General features: G+C 41.3%; 3 protein-coding genes, 1 long non-coding RNA gene and 1 pseudogene across 5 annotated transcripts in view; 2 read left to right on the top strand and 3 right to left on the bottom strand.

Moving 5' to 3' along the window:
- Positions 1–1,093, bottom strand: part of LOC110981590 (nuclear pore complex protein Nup160-like) — a 42,479-nt gene extending 41,386 nt beyond the window's left edge. For both annotated transcript variants that reach the window (XM_087131068.1, XM_022239253.2), the window contains exon 1: positions 769–1,093. In XM_087131068.1, the coding sequence (XP_086987194.1) occupies positions 769–850 (82 nt within the window). In that variant the 5' untranslated portion in view covers positions 851–1,093. The remainder of the gene's footprint in view (positions 1–768) is intronic.
- Positions 1,094–1,108: 15 nt separating this feature from the next.
- Positions 1,109–4,724, top strand: LOC110981633 (uncharacterized). Its single transcript, XR_015423631.1, has 3 exons — positions 1,109–2,221; positions 2,610–2,833; positions 2,978–4,724. It is a non-coding gene; the product is annotated as an uncharacterized LOC110981633 (long non-coding RNA).
- Positions 4,725–11,846: 7,122 nt separating this feature from the next.
- LOC110981625 (uncharacterized) lies at positions 11,847–14,141 on the bottom strand. The gene is made up of 2 exons (XM_022239343.2): positions 13,713–14,141; positions 11,847–13,429 (listed from the first exon to the last, which is right to left on the bottom strand). Exons 1-2 carry the CDS (start codon positions 13,806–13,808, stop codon positions 12,713–12,715), a joined length of 813 nt encoding a protein of 270 aa, XP_022095035.2. The 5' UTR covers positions 13,809–14,141; the 3' UTR covers positions 11,847–12,712.
- A 1,144-nt stretch (positions 14,142–15,285) lies between these two features.
- Positions 15,286–19,932, top strand: LOC147795705 (uncharacterized; annotated as a pseudogene).
- Positions 19,933–22,956: 3,024 nt separating this feature from the next.
- On the bottom strand, positions 22,957–26,003 carry LOC110981624 (uncharacterized). Its single transcript, XM_022239342.2, has 2 exons — positions 25,614–26,003; positions 22,957–24,713 (listed from the first exon to the last, which is right to left on the bottom strand). The coding sequence occupies exons 1-2, from the start codon at positions 25,725–25,727 to the stop codon at positions 23,751–23,753; spliced, it is 1,077 nt and encodes a 358-aa protein (XP_022095034.2). The 5' UTR covers positions 25,728–26,003; the 3' UTR covers positions 22,957–23,750.
- Positions 26,004–27,317: the final 1,314 nt, after the last annotated feature.

The raw sequence follows: 27,317 nt of genomic DNA, 5'->3' as shown, positions 1-27,317 counted from the left end.
ATGACTGTTCCATTATTTTGCGGCGAATGTGCCCACGTGAGCGAGCGCTGTGCTTGCTCACACTTACATGTACATGTAGCTGTTAAATTAAAAGAGGTTGTACATGTATGTTGGACAGTGACGGTGACTTGGAAATGCTTTCCATTGACAATAACATTTGATCATATGATAAAGCTGAACTGTCCCAATTTGATCTGGAGTAAGGTCCTAATGAATTTCAGGCAGACGGTCATGGTTATTTGCCGAGAAAAATATCTAACTTTATTTTACCCATTTTTCTCTGTTCCTGTGCTATAGTGCCCCCATTTCAGCCACAGGTCAAGAAACTCTGGGGATGAGAGCCGTATTGTGACATTATCAAATAATTGCGAAATATGCTTGCAGCCTTCATTGACACATTTTTTTACTCTGAGCATCCTTGTGGAGGTTGTGGTGGAAATGAACTCCCAAAATGATGACCTTGTTGTAAACGTGAAGAGAAGCAGGCCTAGTGCTGGTCTGAATGACTTGGACCCTACAAACTGCCTTTTTTACATTTGGACATTGTCAGCTGATAGCACCTGTAGGGTCTAGGTACATGTACTTTCCATAGGCTTTTGCTTCCATTAATTTATGGAAACAGTTGTTGACGCAAGTGACATGGTATGTACGCCATGTCATGCATGAAGGCTACTTTAGGGAAAATGTACTTTTTGTGCTCAGGCTAATGTTCAATCCACTTGTTTTGATTCTTTTCATGCAAATTATCAAACAAACAAAATATCAAACCTGTGCTGATTGTGAGCTCCTTACAACGAGGACTTTCACTGCGCAAAAGTGTCACCTCGTGAAAGCTACTGGGCTCCGCCATTTTTAGAACATTCTAAACAGTTTCATGTCCACACATAGCGTTGCAACTTATTTTGCTGTGTAAAACCATAGAGCAAGGAATAGAAACGTTAAGCATGTAGGAGGAAAAGGCAGAATTTAAACCTTCTTTTCTGTGCAGAACCCTATTTTTATATCCCAATTTCACTTTACCCGTCCAAATGCCTTATTCTGCGAAGATTTTTTTTGTTCACCGTATATATATCGGGACATAAAACAGACATCGGTAGTACACGTATTTCTTCCCGCCGGAATAATCCCCTCCGCGGGGAACAAAAGAGGGCGTTTTTTTCTCGCCCATCCGGAGAGACTCACCCGGTATATTTGTGCGTAATATTGCAGTCTGACCATCCTTTGAAGCTAATGGATTGGTCCTAATTAGGTATTTAAAGTTCTCAGAATGCCGCCCTATTCAAAGTTGAAGAAAAGCTAGTACGTGTGCCCCTGGTTCAAGTGTTGGGTTTTCTTTCTGTTTTTTTGTGAAGCAATCTGAATCCTGAAAGTATAGAACAGCCGGGCGATCGTTCAGCAGACTCCAGATCTGACTATTCAGACAGATGCATCTTTGAACGGATGGGGAGCCTGCCTCGACCATCAACGAGCCGGGGCTCGCTGGACATGTCAAGAAAAGACCAACCACATCAATTATCTCGAGCTGTTGGCGGTCTTCCATGCGCTCAGAACGCTGTTGAGGGAGCGTCGAGATTTGCATGTGCGACTTCAGATGGACAACTCCAAGGCCATCTCTTACATCAACCACAAGGGTGGAACGCGCTCAATGAATCTTGCTCAACCGGCACTCAAGATTTGGTTACGGTGTCTCCGGAACGGTTTCATTCTGACGGCAGAACACTTACCAGGCTCAATGTATATCATAGCGGACAATCCCGTGTTTTCAACGACCGGGCAGAAAGGAAACTAAACACACTAATATTTCGCTGAATTCGCAGTAAAGTTTTTCCCCAGACGTCGACCTGTTTGCAACTTGACTCAATACCCAACTCAAGACCGTCGTATCATGGCAGCCCAACTCCATGGCATGGATAATTGATGTTCTATTACTGAACTGGAAGGAGATAGAGGGTTACGCTTTTCCTCCCTTTGCTTTTCACCCAAGTGTTTGAATAAGATCAGCGAGAAGGCCACAATTTTACTTATCGCCCCAGTCTTGCGAATCAATGTTCTTAGTCGCATGGAAGCTATCAGGGAAAATCTCTCTTCAGAGGACATTTCGCAGTCATGTCATCTTACAGGAAGCAGTCCAAAAAACAGTAGGCCCTATGATTCAGCTTGGAATCGATGGGCCTGTTGGTGTCTTTGGAGGCAAGCTGATACTGTTCGAGCCCTTGTGGCGGTATGTTTATCCTTTCTTCAACATTTGTTAGATTCAGGGTTGCAATTACAGAACTCTCAATGTATACAGATCAGCAATTTCTTCAGCACGTTTTTCTAGACGGAGCCTCAACTGGACAACATCATCTATAGTTGAACGCTTCTTCTAGGGTGTCTTAAATTTGTGTCCTCCACAGCCACGGTATAATTTCACATGTAATTTGGAAACTGTGTTGAATTATTTCGAGTCTTTACCTGACAATCATCGGTTATCGATCAGACAGTTAACTCACAATTAGTTATGCTTATTGCACTTTTTACGGCTTGGTGTTAGTTACTCACAGCAATTGATGTAAATCATATGGCTAGGTCCTCTGAGTATGTTTTCTGTCTCTAATCTGTTCTCCAAGAGGAAGGCATTGATAGGCCTACTTTATGTTTCAAAGCTCATTCAACCAGGGGTGGACCCACCTCAGCAGCTGCAAGAGTGACAGCTCAAGACATCATAAAAATGGCAGACTGGTCATCTGTGACTACTTTTGCCAACTTATACCGCAGAAGCTTATCGCAACCATGAGTTTGGCCAAGCAGTTCTGGCGTCGGCACATTAACGGCCAGCTTTGAAGTATACAGGGTGAGTCTCTCTGGAAGTGGCGAAATATAATTCCCCAATTACGTAAAGCACTTACCTGCAAAGTAAATGGAATTATGAGACAATGGAGGAGAGACTCATTCTCCCTCCCCTTTTTTACTTTGTGTGTGCACTGTACTTCTAAAGGCAATATGCCTTGCAAAGTGGGCCGTAGGTCAACGCCACCAGCCAACATTGCTCATCAAGTTTCAAAAAGACAACCCAGCACTGAAATGAGGGGTGCACGTGGAAAGCCTTTGAATAGGGTGACATTCTTCGAACTTTGAATACCTAATGAGGACTTATCTATTAGCTTCAAACGGTGGTCAGACTGCAACACAACGAACGAATACACCGGGTGAGTGTCTCCTCCATTGTCTCATATAATTCTAATTATATTGCAGGTAAGTACTTTACATAATTGGGGAAGTATATTACACAATTTCGGATAGACTCACCCTGCAGATTCTTCCTTCGTGGCGCAATCTGACCCACTCTTGAAGTTCATTCATATGCAAATTCTTTACAAAGAGAGGCCCACGAAGCCCAGCACAACCTGGTAGTACTAGTTGTCGTCTTTTGCAATCTTATCGGTTTTTCTGTGCTCCGTTTCTGTTGTTAGTTTTGTTAGGATTTTACTTTTGGAGAGATTCGTTGGATTTTTCGCCATGTCTAAGGATTCTACGGGAAGTCGTGTTCGTTCTACAGCTCCCTCTATGGTCTCCAGACCTCCAGAAGACAAAGCTATCGACATTTTGGCCATCGCAACCAGAGAGATTGAGCGGCAGCCGAATACGTGCGAGTCGGTCACGTGCTTTAATTTGTATGAATAAAATAATTCTTTTACTGTTCAGCATCTGCTTGTACAAATAGTTGCAAATGCTTTATGCTTGTTGCCGACTTCACAGCCGAACGGTTTTGCACTATAGGGCTCCATTGTCTGCACGTATATATACAGACACACACTGTGCAGCACGGTACCGTACGTATCTTGAGACCTCATTGATCGCAAAAACCTTGATGAGGGAAATTACTCTGCCACTCTCAAATCGGTACAACTGCTTGCATCTGGTTTCTTAAGATTCCCTCCTAAAGGCATACAGCTCTTCCTTTCGAATGACATTCATGAACGCTGCCATTTGAACATCAGTAAATGCTCTTTGTTTTCAAGCTTGCCCTGACCCAGTCTTGAAAAATGTCAAGTAAATACTCCAATTATGTAAAACTTACTCATTTTAATTCATACAAAATGAAGCAACTACTTATGGAAAAGCACAAGCTTAAAGAGTAAAATGTAAATACTTTTACTTTTTGGCCATTGCACTGAAGTAAAAGCGTTTGTTTCATTATTAATCATACAAACACGGGTAAATGCTTCAAAAATGGAAGTAAAAGCAAATGCCACTTTTTATTCATACGACCCAATGTATAGCAATGTGTGTTGATTTTATACATGTATTAAACCTGTCACCATGTGTCGTGTTCACTCATTGGTAAGGATTCAAATCATAAACTCGTATTCATTTTGCAACGTACGTTTGACAACATGGCATTAACGCTGATTGGATGTTGTGCTTTAAATTAAACGCCCTTCTAATGTTAGGGACTCCACGTAAGAAGAAATTCAAATGCAACCATCATTCAACAGTTGTTCTAATTACGTCACTTTCCAAAATGGTTTTAACATCAATATACTATGTTAATTATACATTTTGATTTCAGGGTTGATTCATCAAACAGCATTCAACGTCGGAAAAACTTTCAATTACGATTACTCCTCAACGTTTTTTCCACCCATGAACTTCAACATTGCATCAATGTCAATTGGTGTACGTTTATTATAAGCTATATATCATTACCGTTTTGCCAACGTTTCGCATTCACCGTTAGAAAAACTTTCAAATACAATCATTAGTAAATGTCAATAAAACGTCAATTGTTAACATGGTAACAACATTGCATCAATGGCGATTTGTGTATGTTTATTACAAGTTGTATAATTACCGTTGTGCCCTGCCATTTTTTATTCAACGTCATAAAAACTTTCAAATACAACCAATATTCAACATCCATTCAATGCAGGCTTTCAAACATAGCATCAAAGTCGATATTACGTTAAGTAGATGTTATGCTTCCACTGTTGATTTTAGAGGGTAGCGTTTAACATTAAAAAATGTCAAATTCAATCATAATTCCACGTTAGTTAAACGTTAGAGATAAACGTTAGGTCAACGTTAATTCAACCATTTGTGCCCGCTGGGAAATAGGTATCACATGAAATACTGCATAAGGTAGCCAAACGTTCTGTTTGATCAGCTTTATTATATTAAAAGAATTGACGTCTGATTTTGGTAGATACAGATGCAGTGGACAGATGAAAAAAATGCACCGTTGAGGTCACTGTGACCCAAACCCAGATTTGTAAATATGTTATCTATCACGTCTGTACAATCACCAAAAAACCCCCCCAAAACAGATTAGATCTTTAATGGATGCCTCAGAATCTGAACCTGAGTTTGGATAACTGATCCAACCATCTGATGCAGATTGAGTATATCTGATACACTAAGGACACTATTGTACAATACAGACATAGGATACTTCTGCCTAAAATCCACATTAAAATCGCCAACGATGATAACAGCCAGATAATTACGTGAATACAGCAATACCCTATCCAATACAGACTGCTAGTCTTAAAAAACAAATTTCTAGCCACAAGAGTTCAAGGTCCGGATGCTCCAACTCAGAGATGCGGATAGGGTGTAGATGATTGGCGACGCCCACAAGTACACCGCTGTTCCTCAGTGTCACGCCTAAATAAACTGGAATTTGGATCTGGAGGAGTTCACATCACACATCCAGCCAGGATTCGGTGATAAAAGCCAACGCAGGTCTGTTGACCTCAAGCTCATACTTGAACGACAGAAGCTTAATAACTAAACTTCTGGCGCTAAAAAGGACTGCATTTACACCTTGACTGGTAGGGTATGAGCGAAAATGAGAACTGAGTGAAGTGTTACTAGCGTCTAGAGATTCGTCAGATGGTGACTCGCATGTTTCTGAAGCTGAAGTGAATCCTGTCCGGTTTCCATGTTAGTCAGGAACGAAAAATGAGTCAGACAGGTTAGGTGGCTCTTGAACACTTTCTGCAGTACCAGGAGCTGGTTGAATAATTCAGTTGCTCATAATTCTCTAAGCTCACAGATTCACACCTGGCATGAGACCAGAGGTCACATTAATCACGGCAAATACCACGCTGATTGGATTTGGCTTCTCACATATGGTGCAGGGATACTTTTCAGGACCAGAATTCAATTCGATGTCTTCTGCCAGTACAACGTTGTGCGCCAAATGGAAAGAGGCACAACAGTTGTGGTAGTATATATGTCAGCGGTTTAGTGCTCAATCTAGACTTCATACGGTACGTGCACTTTAAAGCACAGTGAAATGGTGTCGACTTACGCAGAGAGTTTCCCTGTGACTGGGGCTACTGCCATAACTGTCTGGTTTTGTGGTAAGGCCTGTGTGCCAATGAAAAGTCCCACGCACTCAACATTGAGAGTAACAATGTTCCACATTGCTAGTCTCCAATGTTTAGCACCACTCAGGAATGTATTTGCCGGCTGCAGACATGCCAAATATTTTGTAGTAACTGCTTGAAGTTATTGACAACAGTAGGCTACCCAGTGATTAATAGCCTTGGTTATTGGCAAAAGTCAAGCCAGAAAAGTTAAGTTGCACAATTTAACATCAAAAGCAGATAAAAAACACATAACACAGCTCAGCAAGAATTCAATAGCACACATAAAGTCATTTGGATGAAGGATGGGTCACCAGAATGCGGGTATTTTAGCGATTAAAAACTCACCAGCACCAGAACTAGAAACGAAAACTGGCAACCTACTACAGCGCCCTCATCATTCATTTTGAAGAACTGTTCTAACGAGTGTCGCTCTACAGACGACCTGCCACCACAGGTTAAAATGGTGCAGAAGTCAACAAGTCAAAGACTTCAAGTTCTCACAGCCCGCGTGCGGTAGAGTTGTCTTCCAAAATCTCGCTTGCGGTGTGTGTATCTCTCTCGCTGTTTTCCCGATTTCTATAGTCTACAATTCTTCCAGAGATTTCTCTCATTACGTAAGCTTCTTAAAATACACTTTTTAGCATTACGTACTCTGACAAGAAACTTCCGAAAAATACACTACAAATATAGAAATATCGTCAGCCTTCCCGCACGTACGACGAGAATGTTCATGACTTCTCCCTCACTGTGGCCTGGGATCAAACGCGGGTCACACACTGAATCGTGTGCGGTACCATTACAGAATTTGCCACATGTACAGAGACCGTGCGTGTAAACAGGGCATGTTTTTATCTTTGGTCAAATTTAGACCGAGTGTGCGACCCATAAATTCCAGTATTTCCATACAACGTAGGGCATCGCAATAGATATGAGATTTTGTGCATCACTAATTATGCTCTTAGTCTTGATGTGTATTTTTTTCATTTAGGAACCATCAAATAACAATGATAACAAAAGTACTCGAAAGCTATGTAGCCAAGCACAGACATTGGGGAGGATTGTCAAAATAGGCACTCAACAGCCTCGCTTAGCTGCATGTAGGTAAACAGTGCTCGTTGGTAAGTGCGATCGGTGTAAAAAGTGCACTCGTGAAACAGGGGGAAACATCTGCTACTACTACAAAATATGCACAATTGGGTAAAAAAGGGTACTGTTGAAGAAGAACGACACTTTACTAGGGGTAAGTGATTAAATCCCTCTCTACGCCCGGATACTTTGCTACTGGAAAGCTAGTAATGGATAAAAGCCTAATGTTGTGAAGGCTAGTTTCTGATTTTCTAGAAAACAATGACAATATATGCTAAGTGTTGAGCAGAGCTTCTGGAACCCTCGCGCAGTCCGCCTGTGGAGAGTTTACGTGGGGCTGAGTGCCCTATTGCATTTTTTGGAAGAATGATTCCTAACTTGAACATTCATGTCAGAATTTCGCCCTTTCTATTCCTCAAGTAATACTTTGGATCACTGAATTGCACTGGTCTTCATGTATCTAAGATTTTTGGAAGTGAGAGGTCAGTTTGGCAGGATACTTCTCTTAAAGTCAAGTAATTTTTCAGTTTCTATAAATTAATATGGTAGCTTACAAAGGCCTTTCATGTTCTTGGTAAAGGCTGATATCCTTTTCATTTGATATTCACCTGCTTGGCAAGTTGTGGAGGTTACTTCACTTTCAGCCTCTACATACAGGATGAAACAGAACAGGATGTTTGGGCGACAATAAACAGAGACTGAACCTTCCCGTTTTCATGCATGACCCTGATTGAGCCAGTAAACGCGCTCATACCGTGATGTATGGCGACATATTTTTGAACTGTGCTAAACAATGTACTAGCGGGTGGCAACAAAGTAAATGGAAGTAAGAAATAATATTTTTCCAACTACACCACAGTCTCTGGATTTGGACAAGTTTCAGACTGATGATGCTGAAGAGACCAACTTCGTGCAGGAAGTTGCCCAGTGAAGTGTAAAAAAATAGGAAGCAGACACCATGTCAACTCGTGCCTTCTTTTGGGAATATTTCAGTTATTAGCCATTCGAGTTTAATGGGAGTAAAGTCCGCTGGGTTGAACGTTCTACTCAGCGTTCTAAGGATAGGAACGATGTATCGAGGCTAATGTAAGTGGAACGCACCGTTTTGTTCCCCTTTTCAACCGTCAAAGTGAGACATTGGCACAAAAGTCCACACCAGTGTAGTTTGACTGACATAATTGGATTAGATTAGAAATGTACTGCCCGCATCATAAAACACAGAAATTATTCTATTGGCATAATGAAGAATAGACAAAATACATATGGGCAATACAAAAGATTATCCAGCAAAAACGTACACAAATTAAAAGACGAAAATACGCTTGATATCCAAGACATAAAACTGATCTTACAGTGGGCTCGAGTGTACATTTATAACAATCGTTTTAAGCGGCAGCTGGCACATCATCTGAATTTTTTTATTACATTTACCAACAGTGTTGTGCGGTTTTAAAAAGGTGTAATAGTCGGCAGTGTGCCGGAGGACGTCTAGCCCGGCCCGTGTTTAAATGAGGAATTTGTGGAAAAGTATGCGGGGGAACACACTTTGTAGATGACAGCCTAATGATGCCCACAAATCTCAACCTTAATTCTGTCGGAAGCAACCGTTGAAGTTTTTAAATTTACCTTGTCACTGCTGTGGACATTTGAGTTTTTCCAATTAAAATTGATTTGTTGAGGTACTTTTAGTATGAATTAACTAATTGTTATGAAGACCTTTATACATGTCGATGTGACTATTGTGGCTTTGTTTAGCAAATAAATAATGGAGGATTTATCTATGCTTAAGGAATTCCGCTGTATTGATGTTTTGGTAGTGAAATCGTGAGAGTGATACCTGGGCAGAGATGTCATGTGAACTCTAAACTCAATGTAACCACACACTTGAAAACAGATTGCCATAGAAATCTGGGACAACAAAACAAATCATGAAGTTTTTGCCTGGAAGATTTGTGAATTTATAAAGACATGCATATTCAAAAGGCCAATAGAGAGATGTTGTAACCGATCAGAAACTATTCACCATGGCCGCGGCCATGGTGCGCGCCGACGCCAAAAGAAGTACTTCATTGAAGAGTAAGTCAAGTTCAAGTGCAAAGCCACTCTCCCGGTCCCCTAAATGGCTTGGCGTAGTGATGTATGTGATACCACGGGGTAGAGTGCAAATGTGTCTCCTATCCAGGAATGTACTGTGAAGGTGTTTGTTTTTTAATCCCGTTCATTGCTTTCAGGGAATATCATTCTTATTGGTTTTCAATATCATCATTTCTGCTAATAACAGTACTTAAATGGGGCTGAATACATTTCTCAAATTAGGTTTGCCTTACGCGTGAAAAGATGAAATAAATACTCAAGAAATAAGTTCTTTATCTTGTATTTTTAGCTGTATCATATAATTTAAACTGAATGCTCTCCCTACCATTCATCGTCCGGGATTTAATAATATTCATTAGTTTTATTTTCATGCGGGCCAAGTAAAATTGTGGCCTGGCCGATACTTGTATGTGGTCAGGCCTATAAAGCGGGGCCCTAATTTGTAGGCTCTACGTTTGTTACATCGAATTGTTTGTCATTCAGTCTCGATATTCGCTGGACGTTGCTTCAGAATGATCCCATGAATGCATCCTCCTCGAAAAAATCAGGGTTAAAATGAATATGCACGTTTGGGATTGTCGTATCGCGTTAGTGTACTCAGGCACTGTGACAGCATAGAACTTGAGAGTTTCTTCTTCAGGTCTTTGGTGACAATGATTTGTAGACGATGGGATTGGCAGTGGCACGCTGTCAGCGAAGTGATAAGGGGAGATCGTTTGCATACAGCGCAGGCACTTTGGTGTGGACATGGATATTCACCATTCATGCCAACCACGGTAAGGGTCACGGGCTTGCACGAAAAAGCATGGATAAAAAATGCAGGACTCGAACACCAGGGAATTGGTCGCAAATGTTCGTTACAATCCCTGTTGACCAATCAAACAGGAAGATCGCGTATCGTGAACGTTCAGCAAATTCCCGAAGACCAATCAAGCTGGAAAGCGGTACTACGTCACCACCACCAAGCGAAAACAGAGAACAGTTGGGGAATCAACGCACACCGCTCTGGACCAATTAGGTAGGAGCGCGCCGCCGGTACTCGGCTCCATTGCAGGAAGATCCGTACCGGGACCACCGCACAAACGCCCAATAGCAAAGACCGTTCTCTTCGGCCACAGGAACGACCAATGGACAAATGCGACACAGGCACGGTTTGACGGGGCAAAACTCATTGCAACATGGCGGCGGTCAAAACTTTCCACGCGCCAGTACCCCGGCCAATCGCCCCGCACAAAACGCGCCCGCGAGGCCAGGATGCCGCTCCCAACATGGCGCGGGTCAAATCATTCGCGGGTGCGCCGCCACTGATCTCTGCTATACTGTCAGTATAGTAGAGATCAGTGTGCGTCGCCAATTCCGCCGGCAACCGCAGGAAGATGGACCGGGCACCAGTAGGTGCAGAATCAATTGCCATAGGCAACAGTGATAAATATCTCCACTTCAACAAATCAGGAAAAATACTCACAAGTTTCACAGGTGTTCAAGACAAATTAAAGTTCACTTCCTCATCTTTCATTTTCCTTTCAATTTTCAGTGGCTTAACCGATGACTTTTGAAGATATTTTTTTCCAGAGAAATCTCCACTAAAATCAGTCAGGAGGCCCATCGCCGTTTTGGAAATCGATGCCTGCACTCCATGACAAATAGAGCAATTTGGAGGGCCCCGTTTGGTCCGATACTTTCAGAAATACAAGCTGACAGTCCTGCCCCTGCATTTTATCCACCTTTTTAACAAACCGCCCAGTCTAAGTGCCAGGAAAGGCTCTAATAGCTGGGAATTTGACAGCCTACAAATCGTGATCTGGTCCGCGCAGGCAATACCTATTTTAATACTGGCCTGCAACCATAGATGTACCATGGGTCCCACGTGGTGGAAAAGTTTGACTGATGCAGTTTCGCATGCAAATGTGAAAAGGACGTTTGCACATAGAGCTTTCAAATGAGACTAGAGACAGAATTGTATTGAACGTCGCGTAATCAATACTATGGTCCCGAAAATGACAATTCAACCATAGAGCTACTTCAACACGAAGCCACAACCGGGATCAGGGTCAGGTATGCGGAACAAACGTTGCAGGAGCACAGATTATGTGTTCCGATAAGGGTTCTCCGAGGCTGAACACTCCATTCAGCAAGGTGGAACAACTTGACCTTATCAAGCGCATTCCTGACATTCCACATGGCGAACTCAGGTCACTGTAACTGGGCAACATAGAGTAAGAGTGACGCTATGGTGTACAACCTCTGACCCTGTACATGTAGGCCATTCATCAGAACACGCACAAACAACAACCTAGCCATTAACGAAGGTTATCACTTCTATGTCATTATTACGTCACTAGACTACACAGCTGGATGATTATACACGTTTACGAGCTTTATTGTAAGACAGTTTCGTTTTCTTATTTCTCTTTATTAGAAGAGTACACTCGCAGATGAGAAGCATTGCCAAAACGGAAGTCGCATACAGATGAGTAGAAAATTTCAAGAAAAATGTTTACTGTAGAGTGTGTAGTTCTTAATCAATTGAAGCATTGTGACCACATTTTGTTTACATTTCAGCGCCATAAAAGTGCGAAGAATGTGAATCGTGAAAGGGTTTGAAACTCACAAAATTTCCAAAAAGCGATGCGTGTAGGATTTGTTTGAAATCAAGAGAATGGACTTATGCGATTTTAGTGCCATCATATAAGACCGTTGTTTAAAACTTCTAATAATGGTGAAAAGAGAAATGAGTCAGTGCCTGTAAGAAAGTTAGTCATTTTTATCTCATCCACGGACGTCATTTAACTGTATCAATCCCATATAAAATGATTAGTGTAATATTCTACATTAAATGTAAACAGAGAACGTGTCAATAAATGTAATTTATATCTCAAGTGCATGATATTGTTACAAAGCAAAAGACAACCTTTGACAACTGGAGAAAAAATGGCAACAGATTGGCGAACTATGTGGCGTCAATTTGTACAGCGAATCCTCGATCGGCCAGAAACTCTCTGAAAACGGCTCTCTGAACCACTAAAAGCGCATTGGTAGCAAGACATGATCAAGGACCAGAACTAGAATACCCTCATTTCCATGCAATGAGAAAATACTGAGACAAGATTCGATGTTTTGATGAACAAAACAAGATGGGTGAATCAGCCATAGAGACAATACATTAAGTTTAATATTCAGATTCGTATATATGGATAGCTCTCACTATAATCGTCACTGACACTGAAGACGTCAGGTCCCGGACCAGAGTCAATGTTAATGTCTTGCTGCAAACTGTTATGGGACCCCACAGGAATGTCGTTTATTTCGTAGGCGGCAGATTTAGCAGAACCCTCCAGATCACTGTCACCTGAAATTGAAGGAGAGGGAACGCCAACACCACCTCGAGCGTAGTAACCGTCGTAGGGGAAGGAGGAACTAATATAGGTCCTCCGCACATAGGATCGCTCATGATACGGTATTGGATCAGAGGAGGAAAAGTGTGATGAATCGGATATTAATACTGGATACTCGTCTGGCAAGGAGTCGCTGATGGTCCCATCTCTGTCTGGTTTTGGGGACAACGACATGAGGACCGTTCCCTCGCCGTCCACAGCCACCAGGTCAGGAGTCTGAGTCACGGGGTTCTTGGGAGCCGGCCAGAGTCCACCGTTGTCGATCTTAATCGGTGGGTTGGGGTAGGGCCCTCTCTGAGGGGAGTTAGGACCACTGTGTAGCGGCTCCTTGGGGACTGCATGGGTAGGGGCTGCTTTATCAGTACTGTGTTGTTGCGCCTGCAGCACGATAGTAATAGCACCCAGCGTGCCGGCCACTAGGATCAGCGTCGTCAGGACAACAGTACATGCGCAAATCTTGGCCCGTTTGACTTGCCAACGACTGTAATTGTTTTCAACCTAAGACAAGAATGGTAAGAACAACGACATTTCAGAGTCATACATGTATTCCATTTATGTCAGAAATCATAAAAATATAACGGTGATAACGAACTTCAAATCTCATTTCATTCTGTAACATGAAATTTTATGACTTTAGTAATAATCCAACAAAAGAGTCACTATCACTCCTCTCCAAACAACCAACGAAAATGAAGCTAGGTACGAGCTATTTAATTCTGAAATTAGAGCTTCTTCAAAAACAACTTTTTGCTATTTTGACTCCACATGAATTCAGCCATACCTGTTGGTCTGTGACATCTGCCATATAAAGAACAGCTGAGTCCATTTTCTTCTGAAGTGGTGGTTTCTCTGGCGGTATAGCAACCATTGCTGGCATTGTGTTGTTGGGGAGTTTGGTGTTTGTTTTACCACTTCTACGGTCACTGTCCAAACACTCACCAAGTGAAGCTGAAAAACCTTAAATTGGGCAGATTGTATAATCCCTTACGTTCATGCCTTGGCACCTTCCATCCACAGAGTTCTCGTGACGACTTAAACTGGCGGAGATTAAAGTATCACGTCACTGCGGCCGAACTGTGTAAGAAAAACACTTTCGATATATCTTTGTTAAGTTAACCATATGTGTGTAATCGCCGACCAAACAGCCCACACATTTCCCGAGCGTGTACATATGTGCGCGTATATACTCAGTTGTGCCATCCGACACCAGCTGACCACACTTCCTACCACTCACTGGTTGGTACGTACGTACTCTATCTGCTTATTCTATCTAGCCTGAACTTGCATCCGCTGCGTGCATCCGTCCGTTCGTCCGGAGCTGAGTTCTTGGCATGAGGTCAGATTATTTCACATGATTTATTCTGATAAGAAAATTTCCAATTCTGCTCTCACATCTCAAAGCGTCAGTTTTCATCTGCCTGAAAAAATCCAGCGCTTCACCGAAAAAGCATTCAATTTGTAATTATGGTTACAGCGGCAAGAACTGTTCGTCACACACAATAAAATACTAATAAAAGAATAAATATATGTACAATAATAAGTAGATTAAATAAAGAAAAACAACTATGCATAAAATTAAAATACCAAGACCATATTTAGCTACACAATACAAAATAAAAAATTTCTGGGAAGAGCAGGGGTGACGTAAAACACTTGTAAAAACTTATTTCCATTGCGATACCAACTTCTAACTATTTGAACAAATTCCACAAATGAGCATAACATCCGACCCCTGGTTCGGGATGTTTGAACAACTACTAGCTGAGCAGGTGCTACAACGATTACGTTTTTCCTCGTACCAGATCTTTTCCTTTCTCCATGATCTAAATATGCTACGAATAAATTTCGTCAAATGTGCGTGGTTGCTGACGACCGAAAAATAATGCGTACAACATTCTCAATTTCCTGGGAGTTTATGTTTTTAAAGAAATAATACCATCACAGTACATGTGTAACAAGGAATAAAAATGGACAGCGCTACAAACACTGTTAGCGGGTGAATGTTGGAAATTAATTTAAATGGCCAAATTTAAGGTATATGATCAGATTTCTGTAAAATGTATTTCTCTAAATTTCCTAATCCTACTGGTATCATCTCTCATATCGCACAAATCCCCTTTGATATAAATGATAACTTGGTTTTTGGACTCAGAGCTCTTCATCCCTCATAGCAAGTTGTGAAACAAAGTTAGTTTTGTGAAAGGAAATACGTCACAGTTTTGGAGGCGTAAAGCAAGCATGTCTTGCAAAAGATTAATTTTCTAAGGCTGCATCCGAATCTGTTGTCAAGAGCTAGGTCTAGGTTTTTTTTTTGTTGGAAATACGTGGAGACGTACAGACAACAGACCTAACCCATGGAGGTAGCACCTTAGTTCTGAAGCCCGTGGCCGTGCATCGCAAGTGTTCACCCGCGTATTGCTAAACGTCAAAACTGTGTGCTCATACTGCTCAACTCTGCATTTATCACTTCAAAGTGCCCCAGTAGGATAAGGTTGGTGAGGGAATTACGAGTATAATGTAATTCTAGAGACCGAACCAATTCCAACTTTGCAAATATTTTGAATCGGAGACAGGGATTGTTTCGTGTTCGTGACTCAACTAAAAAAAGGTACACACGTCTATGTTGTGTAGCAATGTGTGGCGAGTGGTGTACTCGTGGCTTCTGGTTGGATTTTCAAGGAATGACATAAGCACACATTTTCAAACTGCATGTAAGCCCTCAATGAGATTTTAATTCACGATGTGAGTGATTTGGTGAACAGCATGGCCCGGCCTATGGCAAGGTGGCACAGACAGGAAAGTCAAAGGGGCCAAATTGTTGGCCTAACTATCAAGGAAGCGTTAGGAGACTTAACACACTATTTTAATAACTCTCAACAGTCCCTTGTGCAAGAGAATGAGCGCATTGCATGCTTGCCTACACCTCCCCAGTAAAACAGGACGCCGACGTTTCTTTCCGCTTCAAAGGCACAGCGGTGTAGCTAAAGATGGGGGGGGGGCAAGCGGGGGCTTCATGCTAAAGGGGGCGCTGACTGGATGTTGTACATATACATGTGCATAATCGTGATCACATCAGGATATGCAAGTGGGGGGCGACTGGGGGAGACGTTTTTTCATGGGGGCGTGCACCCCTCCCCTCACGTCCCACGCCCCTCCCAGCCACGCAGCTGCTAGGGCACTAAGAAACAGTACAACTTTAACACATCGATCTTGCAGAAACTGGAAAAGATCGAGTCGCATCTGAATGAGCAGAACGAGGAATTCGCCATACCGCTGGTTAAAGAGGCCATAACCCAACTGAACAAGCGAAAAAAGCTGATTCGTTTAGCTGACAAATCTGATGCAGGGTGTAAGGCAGTTGATGGATATGTCAGTGACGAGCTTGCCAGTGATTCCGAAGATGAAAAGCGCATAAGCAAAGCACAAGCCCGAGCTTCCTCCAAGAAGAGACAAGAGAAGATACAACGGAATCAAGCAGCCAAAAGATTGCGCGCTACCACATCAAGGCAAGATGATCAACCTGCCCCTAGCTCTGGAATTGATCTTTTTCGTGGCTGTCTCTCAGCGAATAGATGCGCGCCTGGGCATCAACGCTGTCGACTCGCAGTTCAGCCATGACAAACAATTTGCAAAGCCCACCCATCTCTGTTTCGCATGCGGTAGACCAGCGCCTTCCCTGTAAAGACAACAGGTCAACAATAGTCTGCAGTGATCCACTGAGGTATCAAGACATATTGAAAACATGCAAGACCATTTTACCATTGATAACGGGTACGAACTAAGCATAAACAAGCGATTATTTTGAGTATGAGCAAGGCTTAGCGCTACCACTTGCACTTGTTAAAGGTAGATTAAGACAGACCTAATCATTTTGGAGTCCACTAACGCATGTCCTTATATTTTGGACATCATTCAGCATGGGCACAAACTTCCCCTCATAGAAGTGACTTCACCTAGGTACATGCAGAATAACAAATCAGCACTCATTAAAAAGCTATTGCTGAGTTGTTAGCCAAGGAATTAATTTTGAGAGCAGCAATCAACCCGATATTGTCAATTCCTTATCTGTTTCCGTCAATAGTTCTGGCAAGAAGCGTTTAATTTTGGATCTTAGATACGTCAGTAAATTCCTTTGGAAAGAAAAGTTAAATTCGAAGATTGGAACGAAGCTGTTGCATATTTGCAAAAGGGGATTTCATGTTTTCTTTGACCTTAAATCCGGGTACCGCCATACTGACTTCTTTCCTGATCATACAAAATTCTTGAGTTTTTCTTGGAAAATGGGTTGTTCAGTTAAATTCTTCTCATTTGCAGCATTATCTTTTGGGCTGTCTGCGGTCATTAGTGTTTACTGAATGTCTGAAAAATCTCTTACAGCACTGAAGAGACAAGAGAATCTTCATTGTTGTATTTCTCGATAATGGATGGGTAGATGAAGGGCATGAGGTAGGTAAATCAACCTCTCCATACCTGGATTAATTCTCTAAGGTCGCACTTGTTTTTGGTTGACTTATAATAGTAGCTGTAGCAATGTACAAGTGAATGTAGCAATTAATCATAACTATTTTTTAATCATTAGATCTTTAGAAGTGCAGTAGCTCGGACTCAGAGAAGTGTTGCATATCGTATATGGCTTATTCAGCCGAGTTTATTCGATGTGAAAAGTACCGGTACTACAATTAACTAATAACTATCAAGTGTTTGCAAAATAACTACATTTCCAAACAGGGTTTAAAAGCTGCAAATTATATTTAGCAAAATCGTAACTAGCTTGCATACATTGACTCTTTTCTCGATGGCTTGTAAAACTAACATGCTCATCAGTCCTTCAAATGTGATTAATTCTTGACAAAATTAATACTGCCTGCATGGAAATTATGCTAAACTTGAAAAATGGACCGGGTCTAGTAACTTCATTAAACAACTAATGCTAATAGATTAAAAAATCTACTTATTCAATCCTCTGTGAGTTTGTTTCAAGGTACATTACAAGCACTACAAACTGACTCGATCTAATATTTAGTATCATGCAATATTTTCTTCTTTAAATTCTCAAGAAATTCCTCCAATCAACTACTAAATGCAAACCTACTTTTCTTTAGCAAAATTCCTCTAAGTGTCTATATAACGTGGGTCTGGTGAAATCTGTCTGTTTAAACTCTAAAAACTGGTCACATTTTGGACAAAACTTTCTGACAGAAAATATAAACAAATTACATGCATGTCTGACGAGCGTGGTGTGGCTGTTTTTCTTGGAAACTATAGAGGGCTCTCTTCAAGTTCTTATCTGGACCAATGAAATAATCATCTTCGTTAATTATAATTGTATTTATCTACTGGTATGGTTCGCTTGTACGTGTTTTAATAGCTGATCTATATGTCTATTTATGCTCCGTGCACATTCACGTAAGCTTCATCACCTTTCAATTTAATGTTGGAACTCCCTTAATCTCTGAAATGTGACGTTGTCAATCCATGGCTGGATTAATACTTTAATATCACATCTGTTTTGTGATGACTTAAATTAGCAGCATGTACCAATGTATAAGTGAATCTTGTTTTTTGTTGCGAAATATTTTAATTTATCAATTAACTTTGCTAGTTTTTATTATTTTTATTTATTGGTATGGTCCTTTTATGTATAGACGTTTTTTATTGCTGATCTAAATGTCTGTAACATTTTTGTAAAGTCAACAGTATTGAAAAGGAAGGACTCTAGGTCACAGTTATGTAGTTAGCTTTTTCTTTTCCTGGATATTTGCTGATGGCTTACTTTGTATAGTCCTTTGTTTTTACTTGTGTTGATTTATATATGTCCTGTCTTTTTATTGTGTATTTCTGGTGAATGCCGAACAAATATTAATAATTAATGACAATAATAATTTCGTGCAAGGTCGACGTGATAATTCTGTGTTTGGCACACGTGAATTCATGTGCATCAGACTATTGGGAGCTCATTAAAACTGACCCCTTCCCCCTACATGTACAGTAGTTAACTTTTCAGAATAATTTTCCACAGTGAAGTTTTCCACTTGGCCTTTAGTAAATCCTTCAAGGTGAATGCTTGTTTATTTCAAAATCCAAATGTCTGTTATGTACTTGTTGCTGCATGGCATATTTTGACATGATCTCTTGCGTGACAGTTGTATTTGCCACGTAGCACGTCCCTCCGCTGCATGGCATTGTTCTGAATGCCGCGCCGCAGAAATGGTGCGATGCACATAATGTTTTTGTATCTTCCAGTTTCATCAAATTCCATCAGTCGGTTTCTTATCGGACGCACCCTTTTCTGGCATGGCTCCATAAAATGGAGCCATGATTGTATTCGTGATGTTCCAAATCTGTGTGAAAGTTCTTTCTTACGTACCGGTAGTGTTGTTCTTGGCCTCAAAAGCTTCTTGCCCGCCCCATAACAAAGAAGGGTCCTACTACGCCGGATATTCTCAAAGATTCTTAACCGATATTGTTACTAAATATGGTTTTTCTAATAATCTCTCAGATATCAGACTGTGGTGCTTATTTCATTTGTCGGTTTTCTCAGACACGAAGAAATTATTAACATCCGTCGATGTGACGTAAAAATGTACCCCTCCCAAGTTAACATTTTTTATATGTAAGAGTAAAACTGATGTGCTCAGACAAGGTGCGTGGGTCCTCATTGGCGCTACTTACAACCCAACATGTCCCTTCAACATGCTACGTAGGTATTTTGAATTGGCTGAATTCAGGAACGATATGAACGAAGGGTTTTTTATTCCGACCGTTTCTGTTTCTTTTAAGTCACAGAATAAGCATGTATTGAGACATGGTCAGCTGTCGTATTCTAGGTGTCTGGAGCTGCTGAAGAATGTTCTTAGTTCGGTTGGTTTAGATCCAAAGCGTTTTGAAAGGCATAGCTCAAGAGCGGGCGGTGCCTCTGCAGTCGCTATTCACGGGTTCCTGACCGTCTGTTTAAGAAGTTTGGGCGTTGGCAGTCAGAGACTGCCAAGGACTCAAGCTAGGCTTCATACGTAGGGTTGCATATATATCTCAAGGGCTCATATATTGAAGACTCAGACGAAAGTAGGTTGAAAGTGTCAACTAACTTGGGCTTTTAATTATGGTCAGGCGATTGTTTTGTTATAAGTTTGTACTTGGTTTTATACTACGTTAAGAAAGAAGAAAGAATTAAACTTGTGCAAATTCATTACATAGCTTATTCGCCACTCAAATAAAGTAATATACATGGTGGAAGTTATGTAGTCCTTGCTCTGTTAAAAAAAACCAACAATACAACATTAAAAATACATAGCAAAAATACATAAAGAATAACATTAAACATTAAAACACCACAATACATGTAACTACAATGAGTTGTTCAGCTCCCGCACAGCACTAGGATAAAAACCATCGATCGCTCTTTTAGTTTTGGCAGCTACAGCTCTGTACCGTCTTCCAGAAGGGAGCAATTGGAACAGAGCATTGCCCGGGTGCGACTTGTCCATTGCAATTGCCACAGCCCTCTTCCGTTGCATCGTCACATAGATATCATCCACTGACGGCAGTGGCTGACCGACAATCCTGGACGCCGTCTTCACAACCCGCTGTAAGAGTGTCCGATGGGCCACCGTGGTTCCATCATACCAGACCGTGATGGAGTGCGTAAGAATGCTCTCCACCACCGACCCGTAAAAATCAACCAGCACACGCTGTCCAAACCAAAGCTCTTCAACCGACGTAGGAAGAGGAGCCGCTGCTGGCCCTTTTTCATGCAGTGGTTTACTTGTGCCGACCATGTCAGGTCGCTCGCGAGGTGAATGCCCAGGAACTTAAAACATTGACTCTTTCGACTTCTAAAGAGTAAAAAAAAAACACAGGAGAAATCAAAGTTTTGTTCCGACGAAAATCAACTATTATCTCCTTGGTCTTAACATCTCCTTTACGTGTTTAACTGGCCCGTTTTTTTATTTCCTAATGGGGAGGGGACTAGTATCCACTCCGAGCTTGACCTCATGATTCTACTTATAGAATAAACCTGCAGGTGTATTCTATAAGTAGTTCGGTGCATGAGGAAATATTTTATTCACGTTCGAGGAACGAGTTAGTGAATACTTGTTAATGAATTTTTTGGGGGGGGGAGCAGAGCGGAGTGTGTTTTCTCTTTGTGCACTCAAGCATGCAATAGCAGCGTAGACGACCTCTTACTGATTTGACACACAAGCGTACGGGAGAAATCCCACCAAGCCAGCAACTTACTTATTGCAGGTACACTTTTTTAAATTCAACTATAGATGGATTTCACATTCGCGGCGTCTGCGCATATCCGCATCGAAGCCAAGGCTTAATATATGTGTTGAACTTCGTCGCGCGCGCGCGCCCGCGGAGTCGACACAGTACATGCACTATCCGGCTCGTAAGTGTGATACCACTTCAGTTTAAACCACGCCCACCGCACAAGCTACACGGCCATCGCAGGTACGTAAGTTTGCGGTCAATTGTTATTTTTTTCTTTTGATTTCAAGTGTCGAGTCATTCTGAAAGAATTTTCCACAAAAATTTGCTGCCTGAAAAGTCTGAATTTAACATACCTTTATGTATATTTTGGCTTGACTCCTTACTTTCAATCATCTGATCGTATTAAGAATTGAAGCTGACACATACAGCCTCGTTTTCAAACGCGGAAGTGCGCAGATCGACGCTAAAAGCGTCGTATTGGGATCCCTCTATACCGGCTGTATTGTAGTGAGATTGATACATGTCAATCGCAGTTGGTCATTGTCTCACTGGAATCTGAGGAATTCCTTTTTAGACATCTAGGGGGACCCTCGGTCTCATTTCTTGCTGGATACAGTTAGGTGCATGAGAAAATATTTTATTCACGTTCGAGGAACGAGGTTGTGAAGAAATGATTCGGACGCGGCCATTCATACTCTAGCAGACGACGCATGAATGAATAAATTGAAAAGAATCTATCAAATGGTGATATTTATATATTAGCTATAAAAAGCATCTCCAAAAAAGAATCAAGGAAGTGGAAAGTGTAAATTTTACGACAAAGGATAATTGTGAAAAAATTAACTATTTTTCACCTAACTGTTTTACCTACCTAAATTTCACAATATTTTGCCGGGTTTACCTTCGAATAAACTTGATATCACATTAACGACTAATAATTTTTCTGATAAAAAAGAGTTTAATCACTTCTAGGAAGAAAAGGTTTTCTTTAAAGTTTACTTCGTTTTCCATTGGGGTAAATTTTCATCATTTTTCACCTTACTTTGTGCCCAATTTTCACACAAATCAATTTTCCTGAGAACACATCCGGGATGCTGTTTGGAAGACTGAGAAATCGTTTGCTTCTATCAACTCATTTCTTCAAGACTGAACACGAAGCTACAATCGAGATCTGGATCAGGGTTGGTGGAACCAACCTCCCCAGAAGCACAGATTATGGGTGCAGACCACTTATACAGGTGAGAATTTCTGACCAGCTAATTAGCATTAAAAGTGCCCCCCCAGTATCTTTTGAAAAAGGAGATTGTTTGGCCCCCAAAATGGTGAGATCGTGTAAATCGTTGCCAGGATCAACTCCCTGGGTCCTTGAGCTTTCATATGAGAGCAGAAGGGCTAAAAGCTACGATTGAAAAATGGTCCTAAGTGCCCGAGAAAGTTGAGGGTTGCCACTTAAAAAATGGCTGCTATCAGACTTCGGAAAAACTTTTTGGGGGTGGTTTCATTTTGTGGAAATAATTAATAATGTAATTGGTTAACCCACAAAAAATTGAAAAGAAATTGAAAGATAAGTGACCAGACAAGAATTTCATTTGTGTTTCAGAAATCTCAGGGATGTTGGCGTGCATGCTGTTGGGCCCTGAACGGTGCTGATTTTACACTGTTTACAATGGGGCTTGAATCAGTGGACTGTACCCTTATGTGCTCTGTTACGGGCTCTCTGCGGATATGGTGGGATGCATTACCTCTGACCCTACATATCAGAACACGCGCAAACAACGACAACCTTGCCACTGTCACTAGACAGCATGCTATGTGTTTACGGAATTACGAGCTTTGTTCTGACAGCTTTATTAGAAGAGTACACTCGCAGATGAGAAGCATTGCTAAAACGGATGACGCATACAAATGAGTAGAAAATTTCAAGAAAACTGTTCACTGTACAGTGTGTAGTTCTTAATCAATTGAAGCATTGTGACCACATTTTGTTTACATTTCAGCGCCATAAAAGTGCGAAGAATGTGAATCGTGAAAGGGTTTGAAACTCACAAAATTTCCAAAAAGCGATGCGTGTAGGATTTGTTTGAAATCAAGAGAATGGACTTATGCGACTTTAGTGCCATCATATAAGACCGTTGTTTAAAACTTCTAATAATAGTGAAAAGAGAAATGAGTCAGTGCCTGTAAGAAAGTTAGTCATTTTTATCTCATCCACGGATGTCATTTAACTGTATCAATCCCATATAAAATGATTAGTGTAATATTTTACATTAAATGTAAACAGAGAACATATAAATAATTGTAATTTATATCTCAAGTGCATGATATTGTTACAAAGCAAAAGACAGCCTTTGGCAACTGGAGAAAAAAATGGCAAGAGATTTGGGAACTATATGGCGTCAATTTGTACAGCGAATCCTCGATCGGCCAGAAACTCTCTGAAAACGGCTCTCTGAACCACTAAAAGCGCATTGCTAGCAAGACATGATCAAGGACCAGAACTAGAACACCCTCATTTCCATGCAATGAGAAAATACTGAGACAAGATTCGATGTTTTGATGAACAAAACAAGATGGGTAAATCAGCCATAGAAACACTACATCAAGTTTAATATTCAGATTCGTATGGATAGCTCATACTATAATCGTCACTGACACTGGAGACGTCAGGTCCCGGACCAGAGTCACTGTTAATGTCTTGCTGCAAACTGTTATGGGGCCCCACAGAAATGTCGTTTATTTCGTAGGCGGCAGATTCAGCAGAACCCTCCAGATCACTGTCACCTGAGATTTCCGACGGGTTTGAAGAAGAGGGAACGCCAACACCACCTCGAGCGTAGTAACCGTTGTAGGGGAAGGAGGAACTGATGTAGGTCCTCCCCTGATAGGAGGAAGAGGAAGGAGAAGAGGAAGAGGAAGAGAATGGATCAGCTATAAATATGGGCTTCTCGTCCGGCAAGGAGTTGATGATGATGCCGTCGCTGTCTGGTCTTGGAGACGACGACAGGAAGACCGTTCCATCGCCGTCGACAGCCACCAGGTCAGGAGGCTGAGACACGGGGTTCTTGGGGACTGACAAGGAGTCGATGGTTATCCCGTCGTTACCTAGTTTTGGAGACGACGACATGAAGACCGTTCCCTCGCCGTCGACAGCCACCAGGTCAGGAGGCTGAGACACGGGGTTCTTGGGGACTGACAAGGAGTCGATGGTTATCCCGTCGTTACCTAGTTTTGGAGACGACGACATGAAGACCGTTCCCTCGCCGTCGACAGCCACCAGGTCAGGAGTATGAGTCACGGGGTTCTTGGGAGCCGGCCAGAGCCCACCGTTGTCGATCTTAATGAGTGGGTTGGGGTAGGGCCCTCTCTGAGGGGAGTTAGGACCACTGTGTAGCGGCTCCTTGGGGACTGCATGGGTGGGGGCTGCTTTATCAGTACTGTGTTGTTGCGCCTGCAGCACGATAGTAATAGCACCCAGCGTGCCGGCCACTAGGATCAGCGTCGTCAGGACAACAGTACATGCGCAAATCTTGGCCCGTTTGACTTGCCAACGACTGTAATTGTTTTCAACCTAAGACAAGAATGGTAAGAACAACGACATATCAAAGTTAAACATGGATTCTATAAGCCTATGCTATTATTATTACACGTAGATATACATACTCTCTAAATCATATGCAGGAAATCATTAAACGAACACTGACAATGAACTTCGAATGTCCTGAACATAGATTTTATTCTGTTACAGGCGGAATGGAATCCGTCATCCCGGGGTTAACATGATATTTCATGACTTGAGTAATATTTGTTTTTAATTTTTAAAATATTTTTATTTGGGCAATTGAACATACACCAAGACAATCACCAGACACAGCAGGCTGCCCAGGAGAACATAAAAGTTGAAAAATAAACTGTCGCCAAAAGGCGTATGTCTCCCAAGACCCAAATAGAAAGGCAAGGCAAGAAAGAGCGCAACAAAAAAGAATCATTATTAAGATAAACAAATAAAGAAATAAATAAAGAAAGAAAGAAAGAAAGAAAATGCTCCGTGCCTAACAAAAGAATCACTATCACCTCTCTCCAAACAACCAGCGAAAATAGGTTTTCCTGATTAATATAGCACTTCTTTCATTTAAAATTGCTTTAGAAAAGAAAAAAATAACAAAAAACGAATTTGCTTTTTCCAATTCCACACCATTTCCGGAGCGAGACGAAAATGACGACAAATACGACGAATACTTTTTTATTTCTGAATTACCGTGCTCTGAAAGTGAAATCCAGTGGTGTTATTTCTAAAAAGGAATCAGCATTTAGGTCGAGTTACCCTTCGTTAACGAAATTAAACTTTCGTTAATTTTAAATGAAAGAAGTACTAAAGAAGTACAAAGAAAGAGCTTTAAATTCTGACACTTAGAGCCCTTTCAAAAACGACTTCTTAATTTTTCAATACCAGGTGAATTCAGCCACGTACCTGTTGGTCTGTGGTATCGGCCATATACAGAACAGTAGTGTCTATTTTCTTCTGAAGTGATGGTTTCTCTGGCGGTTTAGCCACCGTTGCTGGGATTGTGTTCTTGGGGAACATTATTTTGATATTCACTTTACCACCTCTACGGTCACCGTCCAAACAGTCACCAAGTGAGGCTGAACAACAATAACCTTAAATTGAGCAGATTGTAGAATCCCTCAAGTACAAGCTGGCACTTTCCACAGAACTCTCGTGACGGCGTGAACTGGCGGGGATTTAAGTACAATGCAGCACGTCGCTGTGGCCGCACTGTGTAGAAAACCATTCGATGTCTTTAAAGTCATATGGGAGTGCATTCGACCTAACAGCCCACGCATTTCCTGAGCGTACACATGTACAAATGTACTCAGTTGTGCCATCCGACACCAGCTGGACACACGTCCTACCTGTCACTGGTTGGTACGTGCGCACTTTCGATGACACTGTTATGTTATTTCATTATGCGTGAACTACCTGCTCGGTGCATCCGCCCGTTCGTCGGGTGTAAAGAGAAAGCTGACTTCCTGTCACGACAGTAGGTCAAATTGTTATTTATTCTGATAGGAAAATTCCAAATTAGGCCCTCTCATTTCTAATTGCGTCATATTTCATCTGCTTGAAAAAAATTTATGCACTTCACTAAAAGCCATTAGATGTGTGATTATCATGGCTGCAGTGGCAAGAACTGTTCGTCAGTGAGGAACAAATTCTAACAATTTTAACAAACTCCACAAAGGCAAAGACTTTATACGCATTTGTACATACCATGATAAATTCAGTTGGGTTTATTGTTTGTTCAAGTTTTGTTCATTTGTTTTAGGAGAGGTTAATACTTTACAATACATATATTTCAAATTTTAAATAAAGACAATTTATGTGTTCGTAAGTTCTTGAAGATTGGAAACATGTTTCTTAACATTTCAAGTCATAATCTCAAATTTAAATTTTAAATGCACTAATACAAAAGCGCTATTTCTTGTTTTTGTATGTAGGTCTTTACTTGTTTTCCTCGCGACATACGACGGTTCCATTGCTATGGTAAAAATTCAGGAGCATATCTTGGTACGTGTGCAGAGAAGCAGAAATTTGACGAAGTTCTCACATCTCGGTTTCGGGCTGGTAAAATCACAGCCCATTAGGTGAGGATTTTGCGCAGTGTATGACTTGAAGCAACACAGATGAGAGTTTTCTTCCTTTATACCATTGTAAGGCCTTCATAATTGTAGCTTCTTCATAAAGAAAAATAAAAGTCCGCCCCGGAACTCTAGATCTCAAGTTACCAGTCAAAACTTCTGCTTTATTCGCAATCAACTCTTAAAACAGTAACAGTACTTAGCAGCTTGAAGTTGAACACATGCAGATTGACGGACGGATCTGATTATAGGATCATTCCTACAAACAAATGAGACAGTCATTACATGTACGTGTGTAAGTAAGCTTACAATATTTTACCCCAGTAAACGTGTGCATGTACAATTGCATGTGATTACAACGTGTACACAGCAGACGCCTGTTGCCAAATTTTAGTGTCGATACACATGAAAATTTCCCAATTAACAACCCCACAAACATCCCTCGAACCTCAATGTATGAGAGCATGTAGACCTATATACGTAAAGAATAAATTTGTTCTTACTGACACTTGTGGAACACGACAAATGAAATATT

Source organism: Acanthaster planci, linkage group LG21, assembly GCF_054643075.1.
Source record: "Acanthaster planci isolate LZ-2023a linkage group LG21, COTS_SCS, whole genome shotgun sequence".
NCBI classification, from domain to species: Eukaryota; Metazoa; Echinodermata; class Asteroidea; order Valvatida; family Acanthasteridae; genus Acanthaster; species Acanthaster planci.
This window is presented reverse-complemented; position numbering and strand designations above follow the sequence as displayed.

Excerpts from the sequence above, each read along its gene's own strand:
- LOC110981625 (XM_022239343.2), bottom strand. The coding sequence starts at position 13,808 with ATGCCAGCAATGGTTGCTATACCGCCAGAGAAACCACCACTTCAGAAG. Across the intron at positions 13,430-13,712 it reads CAGATGTCACAGACCAACAG|GTTGAAAACAATTACAGTCG; the intron begins GTATGGCTGAAT and ends TTCTTGTCTTAG.
- LOC110981624 (XM_022239342.2), bottom strand. The coding sequence starts at position 25,727 with ATGTTCCCCAAGAACACAATCCCAGCAACGGTGGCTAAACCGCCAGAG. Across the intron at positions 24,714-25,613 it reads CCGATACCACAGACCAACAG|GTTGAAAACAATTACAGTCG; the intron begins GTACGTGGCTGA and ends TTCTTGTCTTAG.